Source organism: Haliaeetus leucocephalus, unplaced genomic scaffold, assembly GCF_000737465.1.
Source record: "Haliaeetus leucocephalus isolate CR32 unplaced genomic scaffold, Haliaeetus_leucocephalus-4.0 Scaffold188, whole genome shotgun sequence".
Taxonomy (NCBI): Eukaryota; Metazoa; Chordata; class Aves; order Accipitriformes; family Accipitridae; genus Haliaeetus; species Haliaeetus leucocephalus.
Genome location: NW_010972624.1, coordinates 1,033,429 through 1,060,549, shown reverse-complemented (window position 1 = coordinate 1,060,549; position 27,121 = coordinate 1,033,429). Strand labels below are relative to the sequence as shown.

Below are 27,121 nucleotides of genomic sequence, written 5' to 3'. Positions count from 1 at the left end.
TCCTGCAGGATGTCTGCAGCAGGGTAGTCCTGTATCAACCTAAAACCATCCCTGTGACATGTGCCTTGAGATTGATACAAATACAAACAGTCAGCAGAAGGAGGATCACCTGTCAACCCTTTTCCCTACTGCTGTGATTTGCAAACTCATACAGGTCATCGCTCAAATGTGTGCTCCAAGCACACCCACACCAGCTACTAATGCATAGCCACAGAGCAGCTGTTAAGACACTGTCAGCCACCCAGTGTAATGTCTTACTTCAAGAATGAAGATTTACCTTCAGTCCCATGTGAGTGACTCGTTGGCCATCTAGATAAGCTACCAAAAAGGGGTCTTTTGTGGACCTTCGCTGCTGGGGGGGTTAGAAGTTGTACTCATCTGGCACAAGGGAAGCTGAGGCCTGCAATTGATTTTTGAAAGATGCTCAAGACTCAGATGCCAAAACCTCACTGATTTTCAGTACTGCTCCTTGGCTTCTCACACTAATATCCTGTGATGAATTTCTGAGCAACTATGAGTTATTTCTGATTTCAAACACCCAAATCTCTGTGCACTAAGAACAGGGCAGGGAAAGAAACAGCGTCTCTTAGATATGACTTAAGACATGGTATAGTACTCGGGTTTCGCTGACATAGCTGCATCCAGCAGGGATAGGGAGTGGGAAAAATCACATGACCACTGCCAGCTGCAGGAAAGATTTTGCAGATAAAACCTATTAATTTTGAGTGTAATAATAAAGTCCCACAAATCCTGCCAACACATAGCTTGAGGGAATTTCTAACAAGCTGAATGTTATTGTGTTTTTGGTTGGTTGATGTGTGTGGTTTTTGTTTTGTTTTTGGTTGGTTGATGTGTGTGGTTTTTGTTTTGTTTGTTTGTTTGTTTTTAAGGGCACCTCAAACAAGCTCGAAAGGAGATAGGGACAAAACTGAAATACCACCTACATTTAAGAGAGCCTACTAAATGGGATACATTTGTTTTGTCTGAGGAAGCTTGTGGGATACTAGCAAGTGCAAAGTGATGCAGCTAACTTTGAAAAAAAAACAATAGAAGGCAGCATCAGTCAGTATTTGTAAAAAGCCAGATATGACTGCTCAAGTTCTTCCTCCTCAAAATATGTAAGTATAACTGAATTATACCTTCCCTTCTAGTTCAATCAAGCTTATGGTAAACTACAAGAAGCCAGCTGGACAGAACTGAGTGGGAAGTGGGAAAGAAAGAGGCCTAGTGCTGACTCTCACACAGGGTGAAATAATCTAATTGCAAATATAAATGGTGCAAAAGACATCTTGAACTGTTGTATATGAAGTCTAATATTTCAAAGAGTTATTTTGACAAAAATTCAAAATGGCACCTTAAGAAGCAAATCACATTTTTGCCAAGTTTGTTCATATACTTTGCAAGAGGCAACACTTTACCAAGACACATGGTATTTTCATTGATGGCAAGCTAAACAAGCCAACATTACCAACAAGACTCACCTGTGACCTCTGAATATTAACATGACCATCTCCAGCTTCACTGAGATTTAATCACTACAATTTTTTCTTTTTTCCTTTTAATGAACTTAAATTTTAAGTAGTAATAACATTTCCCCCACTCTAAAGCAAATTTTTAGATTGAACTGCTGAAAAAAACAGCAATTCGTTTTTCTCCTCATTTTACTTGTTGTGGTAAATCTTCTTACTAGTGAATTACCCACCGAAGCTTTGAGAGCATCCTGTCATATGCTCTGGACTATCCATCAATGTTTATGTACTTGTGCTTCACGTGGGAGAAGTCCTACAGCAGATACCGCAAGTTTTAGATAAAGACACTAGACAATTGCCTCCAGACATCACAAGCCACAAGGCATGCTTGCAGAGAACTGTATGAATTCTCAGGAATGAGCAAAAGCCTCTTTGCATTATCCAAACCCTACCAGAACACTACTGGCAAAAAAGTGTTACCTTTTTCAGGTTCTCATCACAGGGAAGACTCATGATATGGAGAAACAGTGTCACCTAGAGTTCTCCTGGGAAACTCATCCACTCCCAGAATAATATTACACAGATTTCCCTCCCACCTCCCTTCATTTACTTGTGGGGAGAGCTTTAAGCTTCTGTATCACAATGTCTAATTCCCCAAATATGTAGTGATATCAGCACAGTTATTCTCAGATTTAAGCTTCCAGGAAAGACAAAGAAAGGGAGGTTTCTGAGCATTGCATATACACTGTAGCTTTCAGCTGCCTGAAACATGAGTCAGTCTGAAGTCATTATACTGATATGGAATAGGAATGTAAACAAAATCAAGCCTTTGAGATATCGTCGCCCAGTATGGATGCCTTTCTCAGAGGCAAACTCCTCAAACAGATGCAACTGGAATGTGTCAAGGGTTCAGATACAAGGAGAAGGATAATTAGCAATCATAGTTCTTGTGTGAATTGAGGGCTCTCATAACTTACAAAATGGTACTGATATGTCTGCACAACGTCTACTTATGGTAGGACAATGATTTTATGAACTGCTGTTCTACATCAAATCTGAGGTCACCAATGTTCCCTGTGAGCAGACATTTGATATTACTGGCTTAAGCCAGATACTGGTGCCAGTGGCACAGAACTCTACAGTACACCTCAGCCAGCTCTGTGCCTCTGAGGAATTAAATCAAATTGCAAACCTATCCTGTGATATAGACTTGTATCCATTTAGGATGGTTTGAAATCATTACATATTTATTTTTACCTAACAACAGGACCTGAATCCAGATCTCTAGAGGTAAAGAGCTAAGGAGGAGTTAATCAGATATATTACTTCACCTTGACCTGTCTTAAAATAAGAGTAAACAACTAAGCCCTGCATTTAATTGCACCACTTAGTAATTACTAAAAAACACTGAGCCTAGCAGAAATTATGTTCTAACTTGGCTCCTGCATTAAAGTTTGCCTTGGGAATCCTAGGACAATTGAAAAACTAGTTAATTAATGATAGTCACATCAACCATTCATGGTGTCCCTGAAGCCCCACACCTCCAAGACAGAGATCTGGAAGCTTTCAGAACACAATGGCTGATTATTGAAAGTATTGCAGTGGCTGGTTCTTCCGTGGTTCAGATCTGCATCGAGGTAAAGAGCCTGGCCATCGCCACCTCCTGTGAAGAGACGAAGACAAGTGTAAGGGTATCTCTGCATTTCTTAGCATGGGAAACTGCTATACCAAAAAAAAAAAAAAAAAAGACTTAAGTGCTTTTCTTATGGAAACAACTGGAAGCCCTAAGTGATGTTTGCTTGGTGTCTTCAGGTGTAAAAGTATGATCAAGTGCATAGCTTTTAAGTGACACTAAAAAAAAAATCATCCTGTTCTGATAAACTTAAAGCAGTGATGCAAGTCAGTAAGAACAAGAAGCCTGACTCAAATGCCTGCATTTAAGATTTGTTTTTCGGTGCTGGAGGATCTTGGAAGCTACCAACTGTGTATTTTCCCTCCAGTAAAGAAAAACCAAAGAATTCTGTTAGCAGACAAAAATCAAAGCTGGGAGAAGAACAAGATCAATAAGGAACAGCACTGGCTTAGTATTCTAAATCATTATAAAACATATCAGAGTTAAAAGCATTTTGATTATCTGTGGGTCTATGTCAAGATTCACAGAGCTCACAGTCAGAGAATGCAGTGAAGTGAAATAAATTTAGACAGAAATATGTTAGGAAAACAAAAAGGACGATTGCCCTATTGCTTATAGGGCAACCGTCTAAGAAAACCTACTGAAAACATCTGAAGAATCAAAAGGGTGGAAATTGTGGTGTACAGCTGGAATGGTGTACAACATTCATTTCTATGGATCTACTACCCAAGCTTGCATTTCTCTTATTACTACCCATACTGTACTATATGGTAAATATAAATGACTCTCTTATCTAAGGCTGATAGGAAGAGCCGGTGGGATATATGCTCAACAGTAAAGATATCTGATATATCTGTGGTACATCATTAACAGTGATTTCTAATTCAGTTACACATACACTGAAGCTCTCACCAGCCTTGCTGATACTAGAGCAGCCCAACTTACAGTCAATTAGAGCACATGCTGCTAAGTGAGAAATCAGCCAACACTTGATGCTACAGAGCAAATCACCAGTCTAGTTGCTCTCCTAACAAGTGTCAAATAAAGCTTTTCAGAAAAAGGACAATTACAATTTTATACCTGTTCCTTGTAAATCCCATTTGGGTGACAACTTTCCTAAGCAGGCTTTTGCCAAAGTCAGCAGCACCACAGATCCAATAAAGTTCCAGGACAATTAACATGTTTTATAATTTACCCTGTGTTTCAAAAGCCTCAGTGCAAAGTAAGTTCCTCTTCAAGAACTATTTCTCATCATGAATTAGGCAATATAAAGGTATGGCTGTGCTTAAAGCTATGACTTACTATCTTACTCTAAAATGCTTGATATGCAAGTTTTTCCACAGAAAATTTTTGTTGGGTAGTAATATCAGGTTTTGGCCACTTTTATCTCTAACTGTAGCGATACTGAAATACATATATGGTAGATATAGGTGACTCTCTTAGATAAGGCAGATAGGAAGAGCTGGTAGGATATATGCTCAAATTCTCACACTGACTTACCTATAATGATGCATTCGCTGCTGCCAGCCATGAACATGGAGGCTGTTTTGGAAGGCAAGTTGAAGTGCCGAGCCGATAAGAAGGGAGAAAGGCGATCTGAGGGGTCTGATGGGACACTGCTGGAAGAGAGGGTGCTGGAAGCTGGTGAGGCATGATTTTCTGGCTCTGAACCAGTTGTGGCCAGTTCTGGGTGTTTTATGATCACCCACTCGTAGCGTTCCACTTCTGGCTGCAGCTGCACAGGGACAGAGAAGAGCAAAGCTTTAGTTAGCGCACATGCACTACACTGAGAGCTCTACACAGCAAAGAACATTCAAGCCCCTCAGACTCCACCCAGATTAGCCGTAAAGATTAGATCAAACAGTCTTTTAGGCCAGATACTGTTTTCTTTCTTTATACCTTTGCTTTTTCAGTGATTGAAGAAATCATGCAGTGTTTTCTGAGTTACCTTATTACATCTTTTAAGAAAATATTCTGTGCAAAGGGAGAAAAAGGGTTACCACAAAACTGAGAAGTAAAATTTCTCCTCCATGTGAAGAGTTCAGTAGACTTTATAAACTAGGAGGGCATGTAATCCAGCCTCTTCAAGTAGAAGGGAAGTAAGAGTTACTCACACCAGTACAGTGGTTCTGCCTCCCTACTGGGTAGCAACAATAAAATTTTACTCACCCTAAATACAAAGCATTCCCCAGTTCCAAAGAAACTCAGCTTGTTGCCTCCTCGCCTGCGCTCACTCCAGTCAGTTGACAGATAAGCACCACAGACCTAGCACAAACAACACCATCAGGAGGCTTTCCATTGAAGAAGAAAGTGTGTTAAACCAATTAATAGCAACATTTCAGAGTCCAGAACTGAAAGTTTTATTTTAGTTTGATTTTCAAAATCTCTGTATCAGTGGATTAAGACAGCACAAGTACTTACATCTAAAGATAGATTTAAACTGCTTTAATCCACTGGTGGGTACCCTTAAATCCTAACAGTTTCATAAATTATTTCAGATCTCTGAGGCCTTAAAGGAGAAATGTTCCAACATAACCCTAGGTACCAAAACACAAATCACTCCAAACTTGTAAAGCCTGACTTCCACTTCCTCATTTTGGCATCCAAAGCAACAGTATTGTCACAAGTTGCAGTATGAGCAGTTCTGCCTGAATATTTTCTGGTCATAAACAGTAGCCTTGGTGGCTTTCTCCATTTCAAACTCTAAGTTAAAATCAGCTTAGATAAGCCAATGCTGAACTAGCTCAGATACTTAATGCAGCCTATTCAAACAGCATGGGGTTCACTAGTTTACAATAAAGAAAAACATAGCCTTAGAGGGCTGAGCTTTTCTGTGGAGTCTTTTGTTCGCACTAGAAGAATTTCTCGCTACCAGCAATAAGTATCACTGCCAAGTGGACAGACCAAACAATGAAGCTCTAAGAATGAGATGAAAGCAACCCTGCTTTTTTTTTTTCCCTCAGAAACTATGGTTAAACAGAGCTGTTCTAAGGCACATTTGCTGTTTAGCCTCCACCAGCATTACAAGCAGAGCTCCTAGGACAAAATTACTGAAGAGCCATTTTTTTTATACCGATAAATTGTGTGCATAAACAAAAAGACGGCCCAAAACTTCATTTGATCTGATATGCCCAAAGTACATGAGAGCCAGAAAACAAGAAGGCAAATTTTCTTCTCTCTAAAATGTAACTATAGACATATGAATAAAGGAGGAATGTAATCCTTTGCAAAAAATCAAAACCCACAACCACCAAATTAAAAAAAACCATACTTTTTTGTTTGGGCTATGGTTCTGGGTTTTTTTGTGTTTGTTTGGTTGGTTTTTTTGAGGGGTAAGAAACAAATCATACTATAAAAATGAGCATCACTTACAAAGATGGACTTTTGATATGCTCCATGGCAAGAAGCAAAATAATAAATAAATATTTTCCCTCTTCCCTTTAGATACCATGGGCATTCTATAAGCCATTGGCATATCAATGCAGGCCTGGGATGGCCAGAAACTATACACAGAACTATGAAACAGCCTGGAGCATTAGCATTAGGTAGATGCAAATAAGAGTAGAAATGGGCTTGTTTCATGGACAGTCATTCTGCAGGAACATAAGCAGAAATATAAACCCACAGGCTGCAATAATAGCTTAACGTTATACACAGAATATTTAGAAGTCATGCACAGTGGCGCAGAAAACCAATGCTCATTACAGGAAGCACCTGCGTGCCCTCCTTCAGAGGTTCTGGGAAGCTTTCTTGGTTTATGCAGTATTTTTTTTAAACAAGCATGAGATAAAGCTAATGTTTGTTTTCACATTATGTTGTCCAATATGGTCATACAAGTAGAGCAGAGAACCAACACTCATTAGACATGGCACCTGCGTGCACTCCTCCTCAGGTTCTCACAGCTTTCTTTTTTTTTTTTTTTTAATCTTTTCTTTCCCCAAACAAGAATGTGATGAAGCTAAAGCTTTTGTTTCCATATTATGTAGTCCTGTATTATTCATACCATTTAAATTCTGCTACTTTCTCTCCTCATATCCTGGAGAAAATGAAAATATCTTCTATGAATCATGAGTTTCTTAACACAATTTCCCAGCCTCTCCCTCGATTCTGCAATTAAAAGAGTCTATAAAGACCTCAGTGAATTACTCTAGTTCATCATCCCACATTACTTACCAGAGAAACAATAGCTGACCAAGACTTAGTTTACAAGATTTACCCAAGAATGCATAGTCCCATAATCAACAAATGGAACCATTTAAAGCACGCATTGTTAAAAAAACAAAACAAAACTCCAAGCAACTTCAGGTCTCTTGCTTCTTCATTTTATTATAAACAGTTGTGTGTTGCAATACAGCATTATATAACTGCCTAAAACCTAATTTAATCAGTTGCCTTTTATCTCACTCACCTCTTTTGCTGTGGTCTTGATGAGGAGAAGAGTTGGTTCGTGTCCCTCACTGTGAGAATAGAACCTGAAGTGCAGAGTACACAAAAATGAGTATTGAAGTATCACCAACTGCAGTTCTTTTCCAACTTAATGTCAGGCACCACCTCCTCCTCCAACTGATGGTATGACAAAAAAGGCATCTGTAGACTAAGCATATTCCTGCAAATGCTTTCTACAGTCCATTGTAAATAACAGAGTTGAGTGTAAACAAGTATTATCAAGCAGTTCTTCTCTACTCAGTTCTCTGTTGTTTATGCCTCTGCAGAACAACTAGAAGACTACCTATCACAAGTAGTATTTTACAGCATTTTGAATTAAGACAACGTAAAGGAAGTTGTGTCTTGAGGACTGATGGCTGTGTCTGAAGAGCTTTCAGTTTTTATAGAAAATAATTATGATGCATTCTCTTTGCTTGCTTTTATTCTTCCTCATAGGCACGTGGGGCTGGGACAGCAGACTATTTCCCACCTCAGTACCTCAACTGCAGATATTGAAGTCATTATTAGGATTATAGTCTTCTGTGTCAAGCGCAAGGAGATCTCACATCTAGCTTATCCCACTTTAAAAATAACAATCAACAACAATCACATTCATAGGTAGAGGAATCTCCAGTTTCTGGTTCCCTTATTCTTTGGATCAGTTTGAATGTGGTTATCTACCAAAAGAGCCTGCAGAGCAGCCACTGAATTAAAACATTTATACCCATCGGGGAATGAACCAGTCTCAGAGCAGCATATTGTGTGAACTGATGCAAGTTTGACTTTTCCAGTTGATCTTGGACAGTTTAAAATGGCTTGCCATGTTCTGGCATATGAAGTGTCCTGGTCAAATGCTGTAGCCAATAGGATTGTCACTTTTACATCCCATCGCTAATAATATTCTTCAGATCAAGTTCTGACTGACTAGGCATGGCCTTTTTATCAATCCAGCAAACAGTTCACCATTGCTCTCTTTTGCCCTACAGTAGAGAAGAGTGGGGAAGGTTTTCCTTACCTGCTCAGACTACAGCCATGTTCCAAGGTGGTAAAAAGCAAGAGGGGCTGGCAAAGTGCAAATCGCTCCGGGATCCATGACCAGATATCTCGCATCTCTTTCACGCTGACAATTTCAGACTTGAAGTTCTCAGCATGAACTGCTAAGTGCACATTCTGCCTGAGAAATACAATACAAAACATTGAGAAACAATAATTTAACAACAGAACAAGTTTTGGATTACTGGACAGTAACATGCAAAGACAGCTGAACACTAAAAGACCCTAGCAGATATGCTGTTGTTCAAAGCTCCAGCCCATGGGATTAGAAGGCCATGACTTAGTGAAGATAATAAACTACTGTGGTTTAACATAATCCTCAAGAGGTAGTGATCTGGCCTTACTGAAATACCTGCAGTAATTCCTCTGTATGGCAGCTGTGGCCTGCACCTTTATATATATAGGACATAACAGTGAGCTAGCTGGGATGACCATGACCTTAAATATATCAAATTATATTTGCTGTTTGAGACAGTCTCACTGGCGCTAGCATTTAAGCATAGAGAACTGAATACCTAAAGAAACAGCCAGGATCTGAAAGGAAGAAGTAGTACTTCTTCCCCCTCTGAGGTCCTGCCTGTATCCTGGAATTAGAGAATTCCTAAAACCCTCAGAAATCTTAAGAGGAATCAGTATTACCAGGCTGAGCAATTTTAATCCAAGGCAAATATTTGAAGCTTTTGGAAAGTTCCACATCTTGGAAACATATCATTACCAATGACTTCCACTTCATTAAGAACTAAAGAAGTTCCTAGGTTCATGGTTACAGACGAAGCCTGAAAACATGAAGGAACGCTAGACACTCACACTGGAAAGCAAACCCCTGTGCCCCCCAGAGGGGTCTGATGCACTCATAAGAGCTGATTTATGGCTTTTAAACACTTGAAGGTAATAATAATCATCATCATAATCTTAACCAGCCTTCATTTCTCAGATTAAATAAGCACGCAGACTCAGAGCCTGGGGATTAAACAAGTGTTATTGCATCTGTGGTCAACATTAAAGACTTTTAAAATGCAAGGACGACAGCCAAGTACATGGTGGAAGTGACACAGGAACTTACACAAGATACTAAATTATTGGGCAGCCATTAGTTAAATGAAGCTTTAGGCAGTTTGCTCTGCATGCAAGGGTTTGGTTGCAAGTATTTGCCAATTTCGGGTGGTTTGGTTTTTTGGTTGTGGGTTTTTTTTTTTTTTTTTTGTCAATTACACATTTCTTTCCTCTCAGTTTCATGGAACATAAAGAGGACCTCAATACTGCATATCTGCATGTGTCTGAATAGTTTAGCTCACTCCCTAAAACATACAAACGATACATTTTAAAATTATTTTTCTTGCTTGTAGTACCAAGAGATCAGCAGCATTTGCACTGCACTTTAGAATGGTGCTTGCCTGGAGAGACTGGGAAATGCTTTCTGAAACTTATTGTAGCTGCCTTAGTGTCAGCATTTCTAATGAAGTGACTCCTTAGGTCACTTAAAAAAAAAATAAAAAAAAATTACTGCTTCCTCTAGCAAAATGAACCAAATCACTACTTGCATTGCTACCCTGCGTTATTTAAGTAGCAAGGAACTTATATGGACACCTATTTAAGCAAGCTGCAACTATTAATGGGTTTTAAAACTTACAGTATCACTGACTAGGACATTATTTGTGCTTTTAAACACAGCAAGCTGAGGCACAGGAGAGATCAACTGAAGCAAAGTATGAGCCACGACTTGAACCCACATCTTCAGAATCTTACTTTAGGTCTCACCTGCCTGGTCCTGTCTGGTCTGCAGCTAAAGACTGGTGGCACTACGGAACAGAGCTGAGAAACAAAGCCTTGGTTTCAGTTCATCAGAAATTACATTTTTCTCACATTCAAGGAATTAAAAATATTCAGGGCAGTCAACTAGTTTATTAGAGTCAATTTCTGGAGGAAAAGTAATGATGATAAATAGGCTAAGAATTAGTAGCAAATATCAAAACAGTTTCAAACTTACTAAACCTCAAACAAGCAAGCCTCAATTATTTGTATGCTTGGTCTGTACATTTTTCACACTTAAGTGATCTGTTTGGGCAACTAAACTTAAGTACTTGTTCCTAAAAGGCTGTCAACCTCAGTGTACCTTTTCTTTTGCCTCTGTTCCTTCTCCTGGCTACTATGAACTGCTGATTTAAGGACTTTCCTACCCAGACCCCACTTGAAGCCTGTGTTCAGCAGAATTCATAGTAACACATCACTGAGTCCCCTGTGTCTTCCTACAACTTTTCCACATAGGTAGAATATAAACAGATCTTTCTGATTTACTAGACAGCATTTACCATTGTATTGGCCATTTAAAACTATTCCAGGCATGCCATTTCTGCCCCTTGAATATCATAGTGAATCATTTTATATTTAATGTCACCATTCAGTTAGTAAAACCTAGGCTGTAGCTTGACTGAAGGATTTGAAATAAAATGACCTGCTATTTCCTAGTCATAAATCACAGCCGCAGGTGCTTAAGACTGAAACCTGATCCTGTGTTGAGACCAGTTTCAATACACAGCCTGCACCTATATCAAACCAAACTCTGCTCCTTAACAAAAATACAAGGGTTTTTTTGGTGGTCAGAAAATTGCAATTAGAATTACAAGTATCTAACTGAAAATCATCTACTTCAGTTGGGTAGTTTCTTTTCAAAGTAGTAAATGAGTGCAGTTTTCCTCAATTCTTCATGTTGGCTTATTACGACTGGCATGACAACTTTCTATTGATTGCTGATGTTGGAAGGACATGTTCAATTGTTATTATCCCAAAGGAAATTAGCTTTAGAAAAGCAGCACAATTTAAATGTTTAACAAAGCAGCTTATTTGCTATTTTCGTAGGACTGTTGTTTTTACAGCTATATCATTAACACAACGTGCTTCAGAGACCTCAAAGTTCCTGACGATAAAGCCAATGTTGATGACATGCGGTAGCAGCTGTCACAGTGGATATGCTCTGTCTCTGTATGTATTCCAAGACAACAAATACCACACTCCGAGGTGTGACGCACTGAATTACATCCTCTAGCTCTACTTTGTTTTGGGTCAAAACTTACAGGGTCTGCATTATCTTTAAAATCCAGTATAATTTCAGTTAGGGCATAAATGCATGGTAGAAGTGATATGTTGTTTCTCAGTCATAAATGGCAATAGAAGCCATATGTGGTGTATAAGCCTGAAGTCTAATCCTGTGTTGAGATCAGTGTCAACAGACACCCTGCATCTACCCAAGCCCCCTCAAACCCAAACTATGTGCTTCCTAGCAGAAATTAAGGCTTTCTGCTGCTTCCAGAACATTGTAACTACAGTAAAATAATACCATTGAAGATTTGCTTGGCTGAAATTAACAGCCTGCTGATTTATTAAATGTAAAATCTCAACACACAGGATATGATATGAAACATGCTTTGATAAGTCTCTTAAGGTGTTCTTTCAGACATGAAAACATGAGGAAATTAATTCCAATTTTGATTTTATAAATTAGTGCAAATGTTAGTGTGCATCACTCACTAAAGTTAACTCAGGGCACCTGCAACAAGGCCAGAAGATTCTCAAAGGCATTAATTTAACCCCATACATCTGTGGTATTTAATACTCACAGGGCAGTCTTTCTCCTTTTTAAGTTCTCTGCTTATCAGGTATCACAATCCACTGGGTTTTGTTCTTTAAGATTTGCTTTTCAGGCCAAGACTTGATGAATGACTTCATTAACCATTAATGCCATATGGCTGAGTAACTCTGACCTCCTTGACACAGGATAATAGTCTTGTCTTCTTGCCTCTAAAAAAACCCCTACCTACTTAAAAATAAATATAATCTAGTATGAATAGAGACAAGTCACTTTTAGGAGTGTGCCAAGTTGAGTTCAGTCCAACATCTTTCCAATTAACTGCAGAAAGCTTGCAAAGAAGAAAAAACATTGAGTATGTCTCACATCTGCAACAGCATGTACCAGGTTTGGATGTGGGACAATACCTAACAGTTCTGAAGACATTTTAAAAAATTCTCAAGTAACAAGTGACACTTTTTCTTCCAGTGTAGAAAGGACTTACACCCCACCATTAACATTACTCTTCTCCATTCTGGAGAACAGGCTCGTAGTGCTGTATGGAACTGCTATGTTGAGTAGCTGGGCCCATGATCCCTTATCTTACAACTCTGCAGGTGCTTTGAACTAACTTTGCAAGAGTATTCAGGAGATGTTACACAGCCATCAGATGCTATAATTGCTGCCCTGCTTCTCCTGCCCCAGCATTAGCAATAATGACAGCCTCGGAAAAAATAACCGGCCAAAGACAGAAGAAACAAGCAAAGTGCAAAGATTCAAGTGTTTTAACCTACCTTTTGGGAGATGCAACACTGCAAACAGGAGGGGTGCAGTGGGTATGGAATTGACAGAAGAAGAACGTATAAGGAGAAAGACAAAAAAAGATAGAAAAGATCAGTGATTTCCTACATTTGCAACAAAGTGAATGAAAGGAGCCTGGAGAGAAACAAAGTAAGGTTTGACATGAATCACCAAGCACGAGAAAAACAAACAAACAAAAAGACAGGTTAAAATATTTTCCATTTCCATTTTTTTTCCCTTTTTTGCTACCTGCTTGTAGTTATCTGATTGGAAATAATTCATCAGTTCCTTGCACAGGCCAAACACATCTGGACAACACAACTCACATCCTATCAAGCACTAGAGAAAAGCTCACTTCTCCAGCACCCACATCTGCCCATACTGGGACCCAAACTGAACCAAATTCACAGCAGTACCATGCCAGGGGATGCTGAAAAGTTTCACTATGTTTATAAAAGTAGCCAAGAGAGGATAAAAGTTTTTCACTAGGAACTCTGCCTGGTAAAGCAGTAACTACTGGCATTATTTGGGTATGAATTTACTGTATTTTGCTTTGAAGACATCACTGTTGTTCTGAGCAAGAATACCTCTACAACATTTAACACAATGGCAGCTTCTGGATTTTTTTTTATGGTTGCTTGGGGATTTTTTTTTTGTTTGGGTGGGGTTTTTTAAATTTATTTTTATTTTATTTAAAGCTCTCATTCTGTTGCTGAAGAATATACTCAGAAAGGATATTACAACTTTCCTGAACTTCAGTACAGGAAGAAAAGGTACAGATCAGAAGAGTTAATACTTCTGGTTGCAAGTCCCAAATACAATGGTCTGAACTCTACCCAACATGACACTCCAGTGGCTAAAGGCCTTGAAATATTTGAGACTGACAGAGCTGCCTCTTCCAAGACACGAGCAAAACAAAGCACAAGCTAATTGTAAACCAAACTGTGAGTCTAAAAATAAACCATTGGAAAAGACTGGAGGGAACTTTACATGTACTTAGGCACATGAAAGAAGTTCAGCTAACATTTACATTATTTTATAGGCTGAAATCTGCTAAGTATATATTTCAATACCATGGAATGGTATCTGTTTGCAACTAACTCAGCAACACAATTGGCTGGAAGACCCTAATACATCAGTGGCTGGTACCTTCGGATTTTTGAAGATTTAGAGAAAATGGAAGACTGTCCCTCTAGAATACCAAGTTCTACATATCACACTTACCAGTAGACTTCTAGAAGTCATCCTCCTTTCAGAGGTCAGGACAGTTGACAAAACTGTTCAACACTTAAACTTAGATTTCAAAAAGAGTTGGGAGAAGTTTTCTGCAGCCACAGAAGGCCTTAGGAGAAACAGAACACAGCTACAACGCCAGTATTTATCTGCACACACATTTGCACTTGGCAAGATGCTAATTGTGTTCAGATTAATATATTGCTGCCTTTCTATACACATGTAGCGGTCCTTCAGCTAAGCTTTTTATTGCCATGGCTTTTACTATCACATTGGGCCAGGATTTCATTTACTAGTTTCACAGCTGGTTTTACCTCCCCTCATTTCTGAAAAGAAATTGTGATTATGCAATCATCTTTTGGATCAGTATCCTCACTCTTCTCTTCCACAGTTCTTTTGAAATCATTTCTAATAGCACATGAACCTGTCACAAAATATGTCAACTCCTACCTATGATTACTATACTCTTGACTTTCAGGAGGCTTACAGTCAAACTAATTTTAAAAGTAACCTGTAAATAAGACTTATTTATTCCTTGTTCTGTTAATATAATGCCCTAGTTAAGCAAAACATTCCCAGCTGGGACAGTGTTTGCCTACTTACACTAAAGAAACTGCTGAATTCACTGTACTAGGCAGCAGGAAATTGACATTTTATACAAATAATCTCATATTTAAGAATTAATTTTCACATTTGGATAATTTTCTTCCAAGTAATTTATTAGTGTTTTTTCCAGCTTTAAACCTTTCAGTTTAAAAACAGCTTGTGAAAGACAATTTTGAGATACAATATTTGCAATTAGTATGTACCTGTAAAAAGTAATTTTAAATTAATCACCGAGTAAGCTATGAGAAACTGCTTTGTTTCTCTTGTATCGTAACATTTCAGTTACGCTTTTCATTACAATCCCAGCAATGCTTAATTTTGGGGCTGCTGACTTTTTCTGCAGAGAAAAATAAAATCAGCAGAGATACCAGCACGTACCAGTAAAGCTTCCCCACCAGTCACCCAAGACTGACTGCTTATCACGCTGGGAAAATTCACAGGATCGATCACTCAGGCTACCTGTAGCAAGAGCCCTACCTTTTCTGTTTGACCGTGATGCCCTTCTGCTGCAAAGCCTTCTCATTGGCCATCTGCAGAAGCTGGATCTCCTTCCGTGAGAAAAGGCGGATAGCAAAAGCTTTTTCCAAAAGCCTCTCTGGAGACACTGACTTGGCAATGTCTCTCACAAAAGCTCGAATGTCCTGCTGTATGCTGTCAGACTCCATGGGCTGCCCAGCTCTGACCTTGTGAAAAAATTTCAGAAGAGCCAGTGCAACACGATAGAGAACTTTGTAGCCCTCCACCAGAAACACATCAAAGACCCGAGCAATGTACACCATAGGCAGTTCTCCAAAGAGCCACCGTTGCCAGTCGGAGTATACCTCCAACACATCCTCGGACACTGCCACCATCAGCTTATGTGCTGCCTGACAGTACTTGTTAACCAGGTCACCAAAGGTCATGCAGGAGGACTCAAAAGCTAAGAATGTCTGATCAATGAGCCGCTTAGATGGGTCATTGCAAGCGAGGATGCGACAAACCTGTTCAAAGCACTCTGCCTCATCTTTGCTGTAGTGGAGGAGCAAAGCTATCACAGAAGGCAGCGCTGGGCAAAACGATATGTCTGGGAACTGATTCGCAATGCACAATATAATCTTCCTGACTGCCCCGATGCCTTCTGCATTCAAGCAGTACGTGGGGACCAGGCTGTTATCCACAAACTCTGGTAGCGGAAGGGAGCTACTGTTACGTTTTCCAACAATCTTCACAACAATGTCCCGGTACACATTTGCATCTGGGGTCACTGTGCGGCATGGGATATTGCTAATCAGTTTGTGGTACGCTTTGGCTCTCAGAGAGTGGTTCTTGGACCAGTAGCCCTGCCGGGCCAGCTGCTTGAGGTCCTGGAACTCTGTGCATGTTAGCTCCTTCGCATCCTGGCTCTGGACAGTAACATCCATTTTGTCCCAATCCACAAAGCGGTTGTATTCATCCATGGCTCCAGGAGAAGCATATCAGATAAATCAATGAGAATGGTGACCTTATTTGGTCATTAAATGACTTGCAGCTTTTTCTGCAAAAGGAAAAGTAAAAAAGTAGAGGCTTGAGTAACAGGTAATCTCCCATTTTCTTTAGGAACACACATGTACATTCAATTTGTTCCTGCAATGCCAAAACTGTTTTCTAAAGCAAAGAAAGATACATGCCTTCTTACTTTTAAGCCAAACTTTACTTCTAGTCTGTCAGTGACTCATACTGAAGTAATTTATCAATGGCCAGCCAACAGGTTGATTCTGAGGACATCTCCACAGGAAGTTAATCTCCGTAACTAAAGGTCCAAGCTGAGGCACGGACCTTTATGTTAACTTCTCACTCAGAGAACAGAAGCCTCCCACTTAAAAAATATCCATTGTAAAGCCTGTTCAATTTGCAATCTCTCTTCCTAATTCTCTGGGGAAGTAACTGTTATTTGTACTACAAGGATGCAGTCTCACAAGCTGCTTACACTGTTCTAAGACTGTGTGGCCAGTGACAAGAGATACTGACCTCCTGCTAGCCACAGCCATGTGTTCTTAGTCATTTCTTGGTACTGGTACTAGCACTTGTGTGGCCACACAGTCACTGAGATTAGCTTGTTAGTCTGGTACGATTTTTCTTTTCCACTGGATAAGATGCTCAGCTGTACAGTCAGCTAGATTAGTGCCACAACAAAGAGGAGTGCAGGACAGAACCACCCTTTCTGACTGCAGTACAGGCTCACATCAGCTTAAACCAGCTTCTTAATTCTCTCAAGTACTGCACTGGGCTTTTCTGGTCCTGACCTTGCACACACTTCTATGATCAAATCACCCTCTAGAGGGCCTGCTATTACCAACATTAGAAGATTTTAGAAACGCACACCACTGCAATAGCACCAGGAGCTGAAAGACCAGGTTCTGGCCTCTAGTTCCTCAAACCACATGTTTACATGATCTACCAATTGACTCCACCTTTAAAGTACACCTGTGTCCCAGCAGACATCATGACTGCAACCACTAATGGCCATACCTGAATCAGCTTTAATCATGTCAGTACAAAACTAGAAGGGGAGATACAATAAAATGCACTAATAACAGCAGACAACAGGTTTGCCCAGTGCGTGTCCTCGCTGCCAGATTAAAGCTAGGAAGCACATGGCTGTTGATGCTGCACACTCTGCAAAGGCAGATAATCCCTATAAAATGCAACAGGCCTATAAAACTGTTTTGTACGATTAAGACATTATGTAGGAAGGTTAAATCAACAATAACAGTTATTGAAATGCTTCCAAGGAACCCTTGGTCATTCCTGCGTCAACAGACTGGAGAATGCATGGAACTTGACATTTATCAGCATGGTCTTTTGTACAACAGGTACATTAAAATTATTTGAAACTCATAAACGTAGATACACCATCAAGACAGACATCCTCCCTACTTCACTATAGGAAAGTAAAACATTTTACCCCAAGTAGACAGAAGTTTGTAAACATACAATTAGCATTAGCTTGGACAGCCATACATTTAATTCAGACAGTTTTAGATTCTGACTAAATACTAATATGGGTATTTTGGAATCACATGCTGGAACTCCAAAATTTTAACTCCTCTTTTAAAAGGTTGGCACCAACACACAGAAGCCCTTCAGAGAAAGCTTTTGGATTGTTCTCCTCTACCAAATATTTACTTCAGTTGTTTTCTTTTTAAATGAAAAGAAGATTCTTTTTGAGTCATCTTTGTACAACATAAGAGCAATACAGAAACGCTCACCATTTCTTTTTGTTGTATTCTTCCACATCTGAAGCTAATTCTCAGACTGTAATTAAAGGAAGCAACACATTGTCCCAACTCCAGTTCTGAAAGTGAGATATCTTATGATGTTCAGAAATGACACCTCTCAGTGTGAGCTGAGTGTCTCTTCAGGATATGCAAAGACAGTAACGGTTGGATACCAGTCCACCAGAGTCAGTGTCAGCTCTGTGGAAATTCACATTTTTCTGTCATTCTCCACCTGGGAATCACAGGGAAACTCATTATCTTTAATTCAAATCCTAGAATAAGATCCTCATGGAGAAGAGAAATTTAACCCTATTTAGAAGTGACCAAAACATGGATGAACCATTCTGTTCATGGTCAATTCAGTATAGAAACTATTACTATCCTGTGCTTGCTGGAATCTCCACTATGCAACAGCTTCCCCCTTCTGCCATCACCCCTGGGAGCTGCTTATATTTTTATTAGGGAGGGTTAAGTAAAATGTCCATCATACAAGACAAGTTCCAAGATACTCAGAGTTACATCTTGGCTGTCCTTTTTCCTGTAAACTTTCTTCTCCCTCCTCCTTACCCTTTCCTGTCTTATTTTCTGTCATTCAGAGACACAGGCATATTTAGAAGTTGCGTCAGTCATGTTTCCCTCCAGAAGTTACTGCCCGTTCCAGAAACTAATGAATTTGATGAGTATGTGCTCCTCAGCAAGCTCACTGAAGTCCGTGGCTAGAGGATGGAAGTCAGACTGCCAGAACTTTTGATTTGAGCTCACAGTCTTATACATACTTTGGCTGGGATAAATCTGCTGGGTCTGCAAGTAGGTCTGGCTGCTTATGCTTTTCAAAGCTCTAGATGCTGCAAGAAAAAATGACAGCAAAGCAAATGGGCATTGTCAAGATTGCCAGAGCATGACCAGCTCTTAACTGTGCTTGCAAAACTAACAGAATTAGTGTGCTTCAGTGTAATGGTGCATAGCTCCTGACACTGTGCCAACAGCTACTGTAAGCCAGCAGGCCTCAAATGGGGAGTATTTACTTGCCAAAGGAGAAGAGCCCAAGAAAATTCCAGCCAGCCTTCATGTCGTCCTCCTCCCACTCCTGAGACTTCTTCCATCCCTCCCCCTCTCTGGGCAAATTCTCTCTCTTCTGGCAACCACGTAAAGAGCAATGTTTAACTTTGAACTGGTGGGAAGAGGAGACAAAAAGCTATCTGACATTCAGTAGCAAAGGGCTAGCTGGTTGTGGCTGTCTCCTACCCACCTCTCCTACCACAAGAGAATTACTCTTGCTAGAGTATCTTCAGAGAAGTTAGCATCATGTTGTGGTAAGTATCCTCTAACTGGACATTGGGACAACAGGATGGATCAGCACCTGAACTGCACAGAACTGAAATGCTGACAGGTACCTGTTAGAACAGAATTATAAGGGGACTGTAAAAATTAGCAAAAAAATTATATTACTCATAACAACAATACAGCTTGAAAGTTATGTATACCTTATTTAAGGGGAAGTGGTCATTATCCTTTCTAGTCAGACTGACTTTTATAAAAAACAGTAGGAATTAACACAGAAGAACAAAACCAGGAAAAAAAAGCTTTTTTCTTAGTAACTGCCACGCAATTTTGAGATTGTTAGATCTATTAGTCTACAATGGAGCTCTTCAGTTAAGTGCCATATAAAATAAACAAAACACAACACACAAGTGAGAAGTAGAACTACAAAAATATTGAAGATATGCCAAAAATGGCTGCAGAACAGGCAAAAGATTTTTCAAGGTTAAGTTTAAATTATGAAGCAAGCAAGTAAGCATTACAATTGAAAAAATCAAGCAATGACCATGGTAACTGGAACTGGCATGATTTCAAGTCAGTGACTTAATTTTTAGGAAATATTTAGCTTGCTAGTCTAGCCACATTTTCCATTCCATTCCCTTAGTTCTCATTGTTATTTGGGCTACTTTCAGAAGACAGCTGAAAACTGCACTGAATTTGTAGAAAATATACAGCAGTGAAGCCAAGCGTGACAGTCAAATTCCGATACCGCCTGAAGAAAAATTCTATGAAAGTGTCTAAAAATACATCGGCAGGAAAAGAGAAGATTTGAATTATGACTTACCTTCATTATAGGGAATACAAGCTACAATTTTACTAAAGATAACAGGGCTAGGGACAACTTTAATAACTGTTTTTACTTTCCAAAATGCAGGAATTGGAAAACTGAAGTATCTGAAGTACAAATAACCCAGAGGACAAGTTTTTCTTTCAAAGCCAGACTACATGCAGTACTCCACAGTAGTGAAATATTTACATTCTAAACTTCTTAAAAATAAATTCTAACTTCAGTTAAAACCTGAGATTATGTGATCTGATATTGCTTTTAATAAACACAAAGTTTCCTAAAAAAACCAAATTATAATTAATCAGGAAAACCTTGTCCCCTATTCCATTTAGGTATTCTTGCAACTTTGTGTTCTGCAAGTTTGACTACAGATTAATAGCTTATTAAGACTCAAATCTAGTGTAGCTGCTCTACAACAAGAACCCCAAACTCTGAAAATAACATTTTTCATCTTAACCATGGACAGTTATACCACCTCTGATTCAGCTATTTGCTATGTACTGTACAGATACAGACAGATACCAACAACCAGAATTTTGGCATGCATTTTTATAATGTGCTAACAGAAAGCAAATATTTTCTTTTGCTGCCCTACAAATCAAGACCAATGCTAAACTCCCAGACCTGCAGCATTTTGTCTGCTGTTTATACTGTTGAGTAGTGTTGTAACCAGGGAAAAGACTCAAGTCTACTCTCTTTCATAACCTTGTTAAACTAATCTGTGCAGAACACACATGAACAGATAATAAGAACTGCTTCCTCAAGACTGCTAGCTATTAGTCCTCATCCCAGTAAGAGAAAATTAAACCCAAAACTCAAAGTAGATTATTTCCCATCCTTGAGGAATATTCAATCAAATCTGAGATGTTTGCTTCATACACCAAAGAATCTGACAGAAGAACAAAGCAACACAGCAAGACAGTAATACTGCAGAATAAAAGACAACTAGCAGACAGTTACTCCGTCCTCCCTGAGTACACATCCTGCAGTTTTCCCCAAGCCCAGACTTACAGCAGCATACCTTGACATCTCTGCTACACGGATCTGGAAGCAAGACTGGACACCACAGTGCTGTTCCCCCTTCCCCCAAACACCTCCTGATCATAGGCATGTTTTGTCATGTTTACAGCTTCAGTTACTTCCTATGCCACACATCATTGAGGAAAATTTATGCATCAGAGCCAATATTAAGGACTCTATTTAGCACTATAACAAGCTGAACACAACTTGCTTATCTTGTGTCGGAGAGCAATTTGGACCACGCTGATGCATTCTAGAGTGATGATCCTTTTCGGTAGAGTACACAGAGTTCGATAGATTGCTTTAATGAGGTTAAATGCAGTTCGATCTCTTTTTGATTTGCCCTGGGCACTGCGTACAGCACAAGCTGGGCTCCAGGAATACAATTCTGGATAATGCTCTAACACTAGTTTACCAATAACAACAGGGGATTAGTTAGCTGCTCCCTGCTGTTTTTTATATTCTTTTGGGACAAAGTCTAAAAACCTCTCACTTACCTGAGTAACTGATAAAGACCTGATATAAGAGTACAGTACAGGCCAAATGATTTCAGGCATCTGGATGATTTCTCTTGGGATGTCACTGCTGCATACAAAGCACAGTCACAAAAGGTTTGTCCTAGAATCCCATGCTTTCATTCTTAGGAAAGTACTATTGTCTTCTTAAATAGGGTCTTTCAATTATCTGTGATTAATCTATCATGTACTTTATTACAGTCAAAAGTTCAGACACACAATGAGCTCTTCCCTGCTGGCCAGATAAAAGACAGTAGCTTATATTCAGGAAAATGTACATGCCTTATATCTGCAAGCACTTCAATAGAAAGCAGCACCTCCTCCTTCCCATCCCCTGTCCTGGGATGACACAAGCACCCCAAACTACAGTGGGTGCAGGTCCCCAAACTGATGCAGCTTGACTACAACATAACAAGCCTCCCAGCTAACAGGAACCCCCTGGCCTCAGACTGCCACGGTTAGTATTGCACTGAGAAAGAGAATGCAAGCTGCTTTATGAACACAGCTTTTTACAAAGCCCCATACACTTTCCTACAGACAACCTCAACATTCTCCAAGTCATGATCTATACCACACTGTAACTGCTTTTTTTTTTTTTTATCCTTCTGTTCCATAAAATAGTAGCCTTTTCCATGTCGGATTTAACAATATGTTAGCTAGGCTGGGGTGGGTAGAATCAGGAGCCTTGTCTGCAGGCTACAGGGAAGCCTTTGCTGTTCAAGTGATGTACAAGCAGAACTAGCTCATCACAGTCTCAGCCTGTATCTTGTTAATACAAATATACTTTCCAGTCAAATATACATACATATACACACAAAACATATATTGCATTGTACATATACAATATATAAACAAATATATATCCCATTTTTAAAAACTAATGCTCAAATTCCGTTTCTTCGCAATATTCACATTTATTGAAAAATATGTCCACATGGATGAACACTGTACATTCTCTCTTGCAAAAGGTTCAAAATATGAACTATGCCATTTAAAGTCTGTTAAGGAAACAGGCCAACGCCCCAATTCCCCACATCATCTTTAAAACAAAACAAAAAGACAACTTAATCAAAACAGTATAAGTATCAGTGGATACTTATGCCAATTTAATTCTTCTGTTAAATTAAATTATAGGATATGTTTATATTCATTTAAGACCTCCCAGTGCAATATATGAATATACAAAGCCTTAATCTGGCAGTGCTGGAGAGCTGAAGGGATACCTAAATTAGAAAATGGGCAGATGAACAAGTAACCCAGGTCTAGTTGAGCACGAGTCCTTAATCTCTTAGTAAGCCTATGGAAATTACTGCATGTGCTCCTTGCCTCTGTAGTAAGCAAATGGGGAGGTACACTTTATTCACACCAGCAGTTATCACTAGATCTTGTTTTTTCTAGGGTAAGTTTTGTGCTCCCATAATTTTAGCCGGCAGCTAAAAACAGGGTAGGAAAATCTTATAATCTCACACTATTTCATCATTCTCTGCATTAAGTGCTAAGGCTGTAGAAGTTTTCTCTCAGAAAACAAAAGCCAATTTACAGTAAGAAGAGCATATAAAAATTACAAAGTTAACCGTCATTTTATACAGAATATTATTTTCTTCCAGCTCTGAAAAACCCTGCAGGTGTTCTCCCTTTCCCCCAAGATGGCTCAGAAGAAAAACTTCAATAATCTGGTATCCCTGATAATGCATTACCCCTTTCCTGAAACAAAGGGTAGATTATCCTACATAAGAGAGAGAGAGTTTAGACACCAACATCAAGCCAGTTACAAACACAGTTTACAATTAAAGGAGGACTTAATCTCAGGCAGAATGCCAACAGCTGCATCTTAGGGAACTTGAAAAATACATTGCTTCATTTTGATATGTATTTCTGTAGTCTTTCCAAAGTTATGCTCTATTAAAAGTCAAAGAGTAGCAACAAACACCTCCTCTGCAGCAGCAAAGGTACAGAAAGAGGATTTCATAATGAAAAACTAATCAACGTAGAATCCCAAACTAGTCCTGCATTGATTATGATTTTAAAAAAATCAAAGGGCATTTATAACAACAGACTGGCTGCTGAGTTTATAATCTTACTATTAGTATATATTGCTAATCTCTAGTCTTACTAGAGGGTAAGAACTTCGGGAAGACTAGCCCTGTTAGAAGGTTGTTAAGATAGTTAAGGGGCCAGAGTACAGGATATATAAGAGGCCTTGGTGTTGATGGTATTCTTTACCCATGTGCTTGTTCTGAGTAAACCTAAAGGGCCTCAGCGAACCTGACATGCCTACTCCTCTGTCAAGTGTCACTGCACTGGCCAATGGATTCCAAGTCTCTCAACTTGGAGGAGAGGGCTTACAGGTATATTGAAATGTAAAGCAGGAGCAGGAATCTTGTCTCCACATGGAACCAGATTATAAAGCAAACATTTTCTGTATATCGTGAAGATATTGAGAAAAAAACCCCAAGCAAAGAACCCCAGCACTCCTCCACCCTCCAGACTGAAGTGCTTGTATTAATCCTTACCTTAGAACTCATCCTTGTATAGATGATCTTATAATTTAGTTCCTTCTGCTGGGCCTGTTCGTGGGGGGAAAAAAATTTAAAAATTAGACTGTTTTTTAAACAATGCATTGGGCATCATCCACATGCATCAGGTGTGCCACTGACCTCCACCATACCTTTTTAAAGAAGAAGAAAAAAAAAAGATATCTGCCTGCACTTCTGCATGGCTTCCAACCTTCATACTTGCAACTGCTGCACAGAGAACAAGGTGACAAATATCCTCACAATAGAGAAGAGCAGCTAATTAACCACATTAAAGTGCTTACAGCATAAACAACTCATTTCAGTCTCCAAAACCACAAGCAGGATTACTACTTGTTGCACCTTTGTCATAAATAGTTTTAGCTAATATTCTTATTGTAGCTGACTGCTGTGTGCCCCCCACCCTCGCTTCCTCTACAGGAAGTACAAAATTCTGCATTAAACAGGCAATCTCTGGAGAGCATCTCTCTTCCTAGGACTAATTGAGGTATTTGCTGCACAGGTAGGGGATTTTAGAATACCAGCTCTGCAGCTTACAGTACTTAGATCCCCAGTTCTGAAACAAAAATAACTATATTCTGAAGATATACAATGGAGTATGGGTTTAGATCAGCTGACTTGCTGAGGGTTGATACACCAGGCCCTTGTCCTATTAGGCAGAAAAGTTTGAACTAATCTGATGAACATTATTTTTCTTTTCAAAATGAACGATAGTCAGCCTAGCAGATTTTGAAATAACCCAGTTCTAGTCTCCTGCAACAGTCATTACAACAACTTTGTGTACAAGTTACTTCTCCCTTAAGTTGTTTTCCCCTGAAAAACGTTAACAAAATAATCCAGCATTGGTGTAGCTACATCAAAGTTACACCTGTTTGCTAACATAATGTAGCTGCGTACACCCCAAGCACAATTAAGCATGCTCATTAATACAGACATTGGCAGTCTATGAGATTTCTTCTGAGTCTCTTTCCTGAGACAGCAACACATGCTCTTTTGCAACATGTCTGAAAGCTCAGGTAAGTGGCCTCTAACTTTAAGCAAGAGGAGAACAATTGAGATATGGTAAAGCCTAAGAGTGTGAACACCACAGATACAAGCACTTTCATATATTAATCTTAGAGAATTTAAAACAGTTGATTCTACAGCTGGACATCTCCAGCACATACTCCCACCAATACACATGGACTCCAAGCAAGTCAATCATTAATAGAGTGCAATTAGGTCTGTCTATTTTTATATCAGAAAGGTCGCGTGACTGTCTGGTCAAGTACAAAAGGAGTAAATGGCTAAAGACTAGCATTACTTAGCCTAACTCCACTGCACTCCCTCAACACACCCCATGCAAACGTGTCAAAATATTGCAGTTAAACCCTACAATAAAGGCATCCCCAAATGAGCAGACATTTGAAAGAAATTTTATTTCTTTAGTTCTCAGTCACAATTCAAGGCTATGTATAGATGGAATATAAATAGCAATTTTTCTTTCAGACCATTAACACAGTTTATCTATTTTGAGTGTTAACAAACATCTATCTGCTTCTAAACGTGCATCCATACAGCCTAACACAAGCAGTTTTAATGACCTCTCCAACCTAGCAGGCAGGGCAGGGTGTATTCTAAAGAGCTAGAAGAATAGCAAGGACTAAATTATGGTCTGGTGCCAATAATTTGCTTGTCACTAACTCTGTCTGGCTTCGGCACTGAAGCAAAGGCACTTATGATCTAAACAAATGCCAGGGTAGTATTACCAGATTGCAATAACCTTGGTGTTGGAGATGGCGAGAGACACGTGCAGTGTGGACTGGTTTGCTTTGCTTGCTTGCCTTAAATTTATGGACAGGGTAATCTTAGCTCAGGAATAGTTTTTTTTCAGTTTTCTTTACAGTCCAAATGACAGGGCTGATCAGGGGAAGGACGGTCTTTCAAGGTTTCAAATTAACAGAATGAAGCAGCAAAGACAACCAAGGGGAGAAAACAAAGATCACAATAACAGGAGAGAGCTGGGAAGAGCAGAGGTGCTTAAATATGGACAGGTCCACAGATAACCTGTTAGAAACATTTACTTGGCAGCATTTAATTATTAACAGCAAAAAAAAAAGAGGCAGAAAGCTGCTTTCCCTTGCGTTCAAACTCTAGCTGCAGGAACACCTGCAAACTGTCAAATATTAATGACAGAAAAGACATTCAGGACAAAGATTCCCAATAGCTAATTACTGTGCAATACTATCCACAGCCATTTTGCAAATTACAAAGGACATAAGTATCATATATTGCTTGGAAGCAACAAAGAACTAACATAAAATGTTGCTGGAGTCCTTGAATTCCAATTAGTAGTGCTGTTCCTGCAAAGTAACTATCTTAGAGAGAAGTCTTTTGCAACATTGTCTAACTGCTAGCAATTGCACAAAGAAGGAAATTCTAACAACAGTGAATTCCCTTTTCTGGTAATACAGAGCCCTAGATGTGATTCACGTCATTTCTGTGCTCTGGGTATTCCTGGATGCTCTGACAATCCTACTGGGATTTCCTATAAGCCAGAAAAGCTTTCAGATGCTCCAGCTTCCTGTAGGAATTAGACATAAAGCCACAAGGTTTCAAGATAATACAGTTCAATATAGAACCACCCACTTCCCTCTCATCACAGCTACACAGCACCTGCAAGATATCATCCCTCCTGCTGCCCTTGGACACCACCTGGGGCTGGAGTCAACTAAGCATACTGCATCCACTTGGTTATTTGCTCTCCTGTTTATAGGCTCAGAAAGGCTGAGGAACATTTTGGCCAGTCTTAGTGCGCACCCCAAATCCTGTGTCCAGTTGGGTAACATTCTGGCAGCCCCAATATCCCAACAGCAACTGTCCACTTACGGATGTGCTGTATAAACATATATATGTTTCAGAGAGCAGTTCCTAGATAAAGGCCAACA

General features: G+C 39.4%; 1 protein-coding gene across 3 annotated transcripts; it reads right to left on the bottom strand.

Moving 5' to 3' along the window:
* Window positions 1-910: 910 nt before the first annotated feature.
* Window positions 911-24,228, bottom strand: TBC1D24 (TBC1 domain family, member 24). Of its 3 annotated transcripts, none has more exons than XM_010565242.1 (8): window positions 24,174-24,228; window positions 15,260-16,295; window positions 12,937-12,954; window positions 8,543-8,701; window positions 7,511-7,574; window positions 5,272-5,367; window positions 4,603-4,837; window positions 911-3,132 (listed from the first exon to the last, which is right to left on the bottom strand). In XM_010565242.1, the coding sequence occupies exons 2-8, from the start codon at window positions 16,216-16,218 to the stop codon at window positions 2,978-2,980; spliced, it is 1,686 nt and encodes a 561-aa protein (XP_010563544.1). In that variant the 5' UTR covers window positions 16,219-16,295; window positions 24,174-24,228; the 3' UTR covers window positions 911-2,977. The 3 variants fall into 3 exon arrangements, with proteins under 3 accessions (XP_010563544.1, XP_010563545.1, XP_010563546.1); XM_010565243.1 differs by lacking the exon at window positions 24,174-24,228 and adding an exon at window positions 18,010-18,083; XM_010565244.1 differs by lacking the exon at window positions 12,937-12,954.
* Between the last annotated feature and the right edge of the window lie 2,893 nt (window positions 24,229-27,121).

Excerpts from the sequence above, each read along its gene's own strand:
- TBC1D24 (XM_010565242.1), bottom strand. The coding sequence starts at position 16,218 with ATGGATGAATACAACCGCTTTGTGGATTGGGACAAAATGGATGTTACT. Across the intron at positions 5,368-7,510 it reads TCAAGACCACAGCAAAAGAG|GTCTGTGGTGCTTATCTGTC; the intron begins GTGAGTGAGATA and ends TGTTTGTGCTAG. Across the intron at positions 4,838-5,271 it reads GGGAATGCTTTGTATTTAGG|CTGCAGCCAGAAGTGGAACG; the intron begins GTGAGTAAAATT and ends GTCCCTGTGCAG.